The sequence below is a fragment of the Condylura cristata genome, unplaced genomic scaffold (genome assembly GCF_000260355.1).
Source record: "Condylura cristata isolate star-nosed mole 26May11 unplaced genomic scaffold, ConCri1.0 scaffold00021, whole genome shotgun sequence".
NCBI classification, from domain to species: domain Eukaryota; kingdom Metazoa; phylum Chordata; class Mammalia; order Eulipotyphla; family Talpidae; genus Condylura; species Condylura cristata.
Genome location: NW_004567122.1, coordinates 31,227,306 through 31,234,931, shown reverse-complemented (window position 1 = coordinate 31,234,931; position 7,626 = coordinate 31,227,306). Strand labels below are relative to the sequence as shown.

The window sequence follows — 7,626 nt, the reverse complement described above, 5'->3', positions numbered from 1 at the left end:
AGCCAGGTGACCTCTCCCACAAGCCTCCACCCTGACCCCACAGGTGACAGTGTCTTCCTCTACTAGCTACGTAGAAGACAGTAACAGCATGTGAAGAACCGGATGTTCATGGAGAGACCAGCCTGGGTTTGGGCAGGGGTGGGAGGAGTGGTCGGAGAAAGGCTGGCCATGTCATCGGCAGCTCTGTCCCAGTTAGACCTGCTGGGTTCCCAGTTGTTCAGGACAAGCCAGGGCCACTCCCAATACCAATTCCAGGGCCTGTCAGACCTGATACCAGCATTGACCTCCTCCACTCTTCCACACACCAGTGGTGTCTCCGCTCCTCTAATGGAAATTGGGGTGGGGGAAGGAGTCATGTCCGTGCAGGCAGGCCCCAATGCTCCAGGGAGCACATGTATTTGGCAGGAGTTGGGGAGAGCTAAGGCCAACTCCCCCACCCTAACCACTTTAAGGTTTTGATCGGTGCCCAGTTGCAGCTCGCTCTTCATGGGGTTGGGGACACTGGATACATCCATCAATGGGTGATTATTGCCAGAAAAGGGGGGTTTGAAATGTTATACCTCATGCACATAGCCTTACTCAGAACTCCAAATGGTGAAAAGAATATGTTGCTGTCCCCCCACCCCCACACACGGGGATTACAGCTGAGATGAAAAAATACACAAAATGGTGTAAAAATGAACTATTACATTATTTTAAAAAAAAATGAGGGGGGGGCTGGGCCCCAGGGACAGAAGGGGGTAGTTGTGTGTCTCTCCTGCCATGGATGTGCGGGTGCTGGAGGCCTCACCCTTCCACTTGCTCTCTCTCCTATCACAGTATCAGGGTAATTACCATGAGTGACTAAGGCAAGATGCTGGTGAGAAGGAGGTGTTGGGGTGTTGGGCACAGAGTAGGAGCAGGGAGGGAGGGAGAAAGGGAGTGTCAGGCCGGTCAGGGCGTTCCACCGCGGGACTGCTTGAGACCTGTCCTAGCTTTGTAACACCAGCTGTGGGTGAGATTCAGGCTTCTGTGCCGCCACTGAGCTCTCCTGGTGGGAGAGGAGCGTGTAGGTGGGAGAAGGAAAGTGGGGGCTGACTGGGCAACTCTCGGGGGTCAGGTTCGTCCTCCTCCTCATTGTCTGTCTGCTTGACCTCCTCCCCTTGTAGCCCTCCTGATTCTGGAGCCCGCCAGGATGGGGACCCTGAGGCCCAGCCCAGGCCCTGGGGGGCACCGGTCGTTGCTGCCTCCCTTGCTGCTGGCACTGGTGCTCCTGCTGACTCCATGTCCAGGCCATGCCACTCGGGTAGTGTACAAGGTTCCAGAGGAACAGCCGCCCAACACACTCATTGGGAGCCTCGCAGCCGACTACGGTTTTCCAGACGTGGGCCACCTGTACAAACTGGAGGTAGGCGCCCCGTATCTGCGGGTGGATGGCAAGACCGGTGACATCTTCACTACTGAGACCTCTATCGACCGTGAGGGGCTCCGGGAATGCCAGTACCTGGTCCCTGGGGAGCCCTGCATCCTGGAGTTTGAGGTCTCTATCACGGACCTCGTGCAGAATGGCAGCCCCCGGCTGCTTGAAGGCCAGATAGAGGTACAGGACATCAACGACAACACACCCAACTTCGCCTCGCCGGTCATCACACTGGCCATCCCCGAGAACACCAACATCGGCTCACTCTTCCCCATCCCACTGGCTTCGGACCGCGATGCTGGCCCCAACGGTGTGGCCTCCTATGAGCTGCAAGCCGGGCCTGAGGCCCAGGAGCTCTTTGGGCTGCAGGTGGCGGAGGACCAGGAGGAGAAGCAGCCACAGCTCATCGTGATGGGCAACCTGGACCGGGAACGCTGGGATTCCTATGACCTCACGATCAAGGTGCAGGATGGTGGCAGTCCCCCGCGTGCCAGCAGTGCCCTGCTGCGAGTCACCGTGCTGGACACCAACGACAACGCCCCCAAGTTCGAGCGGCCCTCGTATGAGGCTGAGCTGTCTGAGAACAGCCCCATAGGCCACTCGGTCATCCAGGTGAGAGGCCCCTCTATCGAACCCAGGGTGACGCACTTTTAGAACGGGGCGCCCACCCCAATCAGGCGAAAATACCCTCCACTTAAGGAGAAACTGCCAGGGTACTGCATTGACACCTCTTCTCACTGTCCCAGCCAGGTGACCTCTCCCACAAGCCTCCACCCTGACCCCACAGGTGACAGTGTCTTCCTCTACTAGCTACGTAGAAGACAGTAACAGCATGTGAACAGTCTTCCCTCTATCCCCAAGACAGAATCAAGTTGGCACACCCTCTGAGAAGTAGAACCCCCTCCCAAATCAAATGATAGCTTTCTCAGTCAAGGGAGCCAATTTTGTCCAAGTGGAATCTCCCCCAAGATAAGTATGTCTTCCCAGCCAGAGGTAGTTCCCTAAGACCAGGTGAGCATTTCCTGGAGCTGGAGGACAGAGCTTTACTTTGCCTCTCCCCGACAAAGTCAAGTGAGATCATTTTAGCCATGTGAGTCCTCAGAATTCTAGAAAACTGTACTCAGATATCCATCTCCCTGCTTCCCTCACTAGGCATGGGGTGGCCATGAGTGTGGGGTGCCCAGCACAGTGGTGGGTTGGTTGCCTCTGTTAGTTCTCAGCACCCCTCTCCATGGGAACTGCCTCAGGGTCTGGGCAGCCTACTGGGGCCCCGGCCTGGGAGGGAGCAGAGAAAGCGTCCTGCAGACTGGTGGGTGTATCTCCCGCTGTCATCTCCACCTGGCTTCCTGCCAGCCCGGGCTCCTTTCTCCTTCCCCATGGGCTGAAGCTGTCTGCTTTTGATGTGAGTTTGCTGAGGAGGGTTCAGCCTGCCTTGCACACCGTTACCCATCCTGGGAAATCCTTTCACTTCCGTCCTCAAGCTAAAGTGGAGGAAGGGAATGAGTTTCAGCCTTTTTTTAGAGGCTGGTGGACTGGAATCTACAGAAGAGAGACTGAGAGAGGGGAGACAGACAGTCGGAGATGGTGAATAATAACAGCTTAGGTGCCAGGCACTGTGTTCTCAACACAGTAATGTACATCATATCACTTAATCCCCACAGTGCAAGGTAAGCATTATCCCCATTTTACAGATGGGAAATTGAACCCATAGAGAGAAGAGACTTGCCTGTTATCATCCACCTGAGGTGTTCAGATCCCACCTTGGCCACATCCCAACAGTATGGCTTCAGAGCCTGTGTGTGCAGCATTACCCCACCTCCTGGTGTGACAACGCATGAGTCAGGCAGAGATGAGGCTGGAGGAAGCCAGGCAGGAAAGAGTGGGGGGGAGGGTTTGGGAGGGGGGGGTGGCCAAAGGGCAAACACACAGAACAAGGTGAGCGGGAAACAGGTAGGAGTCAACAAGGCACAGGGACAAGGGAGTTATAAGATGGCTGAGAGGCAGATGAGAAGCTGATGCCGAGCCTAGAGAGGGGAGAGAGTGGAAATCAGCCATAAAGTCGGGGTAGCGACAGAGCGGCTGGGCGCTCAGGTGTGAGCACTGACCACGTTCGAGAACCCCTGGCCAGACGTCTCCACTGCAGTAAACGTCCCAGCAGAAAGGAGAGGAGACTGGCCATGGCTTGAGGTCCACTAGATGCAGTGGCCAGTGACACTGATTTTCAGAGGTGGACAGAGAGGAGGGTGAACAGACAAAAAGGGAGACAAGTGACATTTAGGAAAGCACTTTCCGTGTGCCAGACAGCAACAGGCCTTTTTACACATATTATCTCATTTAATCCTCTCCACGACCCCGTGATATAGGTTCCATGGTCATCTCCATTTCATACATGTTTTAGACTGAGGGTAGGGGAGATGGCCCAAGCCTGAATGAGCCCAGGGTCACAGGGTTTGTTAGGAGGTGGTGGAGCTGGGATTTGAACCTAGGAGCCTTCCGTTTTGCTCCCTAGAGGCTCGCCTGCCATGTAATGCCTTCCCACCTTGCCCCTCCCCGCCATCGTCGCTTTCTGTCGGGCTGTGTCATAACACCCGCCTAAATGTTTCTCCCTGACCAGTGGCACCCCGTGTTCATTCCCACCTGGTTCTGTTGCCCCACTACCACCCTTGTTTGTGTAGATTTGGGCGGGCTGTGCGTCGGGGTTGGCGTGGGAGGGCGTGCCCACTGCAGAGGGACAGACAGTTCATTGTTTGATGCTGGGAGCCCAGCCTGCCGCCAGCAGGCTCTGTGGCCTGCACCAACCCCTCCCTCCTGGCCACAGGCTCAGCCGGATTCCTCAAGTTGGTGCCTAGCCAGCACCAGCCAGCCAGCCAGCCAGCCAGCCAGCTGGGAGGGGAAGAAGCTGCTGAAACAGGTTTCCCCAGTTTGACAGAGCAGTGGCCTGGCGGGCTCCTTCTGACCCACAACCTTACCTAGCTGCTTTCAAAAAAAGCCGTTCATTGTGGCCTCCAGATGGGCCTATCAGTCATGCGCAAGTGCACAAGCATGAGCACAGATACTCAGACGTGACGTGCGCGTGTTAGACATACAGGTGCATGCGCACACACCATCTCTACTACTCACACTTTTACGGCTTGCAGAGGGGTTAAAGACCAGCAGAATCGCACAGGGGTGATTTGGTGATGGGAAACCCATGGGGATTACAATTGAGATGAAAAAAAAAATGTGAAAAATGATGTAAAAATAAACTTTTTATAATAAAAAAAAAAAAAGAAAAAAAAAAAAAGACCAGCAGAATCGGGTGGAATGGCTACACTACTCACTAGCTGGATCCCCATCCCCACATCTGGGGGGCTAGTTCAGAGATGATAAGTAAAGCCTAATTCCACCCTGTCACATCTCTAGCAGCTGCTCAGGTGCGGCGTGGCAGGCAGTATCTGTGCTCCTTGGAGAGAGAGACCAGAAATTCCTGCCACAGTTGTCAGTACCAGGAAAGGGGAGAGCGTGCGTCCCTTAATTGATCTCTCCAGACTAACAACCCCCCCCCCCATTTTCCTGGTCTCCTCTGCCCTGTAGGTGAAGGCCAATGACTCAGACCAAGGTGCCAACGCAGAGATTGACTACACATTCCACCAGGCCCCCGAAGTTGTGAGGCGTCTTCTGCGGCTGGACAGGAACACTGGACTTATCACCGTGCAGGGCCCCGTGGACCGTGAGGACCTAAGTACCCTGCGCTTCTCAGTGCTTGCCAAGGACCGAGGCACGAACCCTAAGAGTGCCCGTGCCCAGGTGGTGGTGACTGTGAAGGACATGAATGACAATGCCCCCAGCATTGAGATCCGGGGCATAGGGCTGGTGACCCATCAAGATGGGATGGCTAACATCTCGGAGGATGTGGCCGAGGAGACAGCTGTGGCCCTGGTGCAGGTATCTGACCGAGACGAGGGAGAGAACGCAGCTGTCACCTGCGTGGTGGCAGGTGATGTGCCCTTCCAGCTGCGCCAGGCCAGTGAGACAGGAAGTGACAGCAAGAAGAAGTACTTCCTGCAGACCACTACCCCCCTTGACTACGAGAAAGTCAAAGATTACACCATCGAGATTGTGGCTGTGGACTCTGGCAACCCCCCACTCTCAAGCACCAACTCTCTCAAGGTGCAGGTGGTGGACGTCAATGACAATGCACCTGTCTTCACCCAGAGCATCACTGAGGTCGCCTTCCCAGAAAATAACAAGCCCGGTGAAGTGGTCGCTGAGGTCACTGCCAGTGACGCCGACTCCGGCTCCAATGCTGAGCTGGTTTACTCCCTGGAGCCAGAGCCAGCTGCCAAAGGCCTCTTCACCATCTCGCCTGAGACTGGAGAGATCCGAGTGAAGACATCCCTTGATCGGGAACAGCGAGAAAGCTATGAGTTGAAGGTGGTGGCGGCTGATCGTGGCAGCCCCAGCCTCCAGGGCACAGCCACCGTCCTCGTCAATGTGCTAGACTGCAATGACAATGACCCCAAATTTATGCTGAGTGGCTACAACTTCTCAGTGATGGAGAACATGCCAGCACTGAGTCCGGTGGGCATGGTGACCGTCATTGATGGGGACAAGGGGGAGAACGCCCGCGTGCAGCTCACAGTGGAGCAGGACAATGGTGACTTTGTTATCCAGAATGGCACAGGCACCATCCTCTCTAGCCTGAGCTTCGACCGGGAGCAGCAGAGTACCTATACCTTCCAGCTGAAGGCGGTGGATGGAGGCGTCCCACCCCGCTCAGCTTACGTTGGCGTCACCATCAATGTGCTGGATGAGAATGACAACGCACCCTTCATCACCGCGCCTTCCAACACCTCCCACCGGCTGCTGACTCCCCAGACGCATCTCGGTGAGACGGTCAGCCAGGTGACAGCTGAGGACATTGACTCCGGTGTCAATGCTGAGCTGACTTACAGCATTGCTGGTGGTAACCCTTATGGACTGTTCCAGATTGGCTCGCATTCAGGTGCCATCACCCTAGAGAAGGAAATTGAGCGGCGCCACCACGGGCTGCACCGCCTAGTGGTGAAGGTCAGTGACCGTGGCAAACCCCCACGCTATGGCACAGCCTTAGTCCACCTTTATGTCAACGAGACCCTGGCCAACCTCACCCTGCTGGAGACCCTGCTGGTCCACAGCCTGGACACGCCACTGGACATCGACATTGCCGGGGATCCGGAGTATGAGCGCTCCAAGCAGCGCGGCAATATCCTCTTTGGCGTGGTCGCTGGCGTGGTGGCTGTGGCCTTGCTCATCGCCCTGGCAGTGCTTGTGCGCTACTGCCGGCAGCGGGAGGCCAAGAGTGGCTACCAGGCTGGTAAGAAGGAGACCAAGGACCTGTATGCCCCCAAGCCCAGCGGGAAAGCCTCCAAGGGAAACAAAAGCAAGGGCAAGAAGAGCAAGTCCCCGAAGCCTGTGAAGCCAGTGGAAGATGAAGACGAGGCCGGGCTGCAGAAGTCTCTCAAGTTCAATCTGATGAGCGATGCCCCTGGAGACAGCCCCCGCATCCACCTGCCCCTCAACTACCCACCTGGCAGCCCCGACCTGGGCCGCCACTACCGCTCAAACTCCCCACTGCCTTCCATCCAGCTGCAGCCCCAGTCACCCTCGGCCTCCAAGAAGCACCAGGTGGTGCAGGACCTGCCGCCTGCAAACACATTTGTGGGCACCGGGGACACCACGTCCACGGGCTCCGAGCAGTACTCCGACTACAGCTACCGCACCAACCCCCCCAAATACCCCAGCAAGCAGGTAGGCCAGCCCTTTCGGCTCAGCACACCCCAGCCCCCACCCCACCCCTATCGCGGGGCCATCTGGACTGAGGTGTGGGAGTGACAGCAAGTGTGTAGGACCAGGCATGCTCATCAGCTCACGTGGGGGGCCCACCCAAGCCAGAGGCGGGGGGTGAGACCAAAGATCTGAGGGTGCCGAGGCCTTGGCAATGGCGCTGCTGCCTCACCCTGGCCGACTGAAATCGAGGGTGGGTGCGCTTTGTGGTCTCTTCTTCCCCAACTCCCCCTCCCTTTGGAGAGAGAGCTGTGACCTGCTAAGTCGCAGGACACTGGACTGGCTGCTGGGTCTTGCTGGTAGGGTGGATGGGCAGGTGGTGCAGGCAGAGTGGGAAAGGAAAACACAGGAGTGGAACACCTGAGATCAGCCACGGTGCTTCTCTAGAGGGGAAACTGGGAGACCAGGGCTCCTGGTGGGGT

At 56.6% G+C, this 7,626-nt stretch overlaps 1 protein-coding gene across 2 annotated transcripts in view; it reads left to right on the top strand.

Moving 5' to 3' along the window:
- PCDH1 (protocadherin 1) overlaps positions 1 to 7,626 on the top strand; it is a 23,042-nt gene that overhangs the window by 6,848 nt on the left and 8,568 nt on the right. For both annotated transcript variants that reach the window (XM_004686827.2, XM_012727862.1), the window contains exons 2-3: positions 1,149 to 2,011; positions 4,973 to 7,168. In XM_004686827.2, coding sequence (XP_004686884.1) covers positions 1,175 to 2,011; positions 4,973 to 7,168 — 3,033 coding nt within the window. In that variant the 5' untranslated portion in view covers positions 1,149 to 1,174. The remainder of the gene's footprint in view (positions 1 to 1,148; positions 2,012 to 4,972; positions 7,169 to 7,626) is intronic.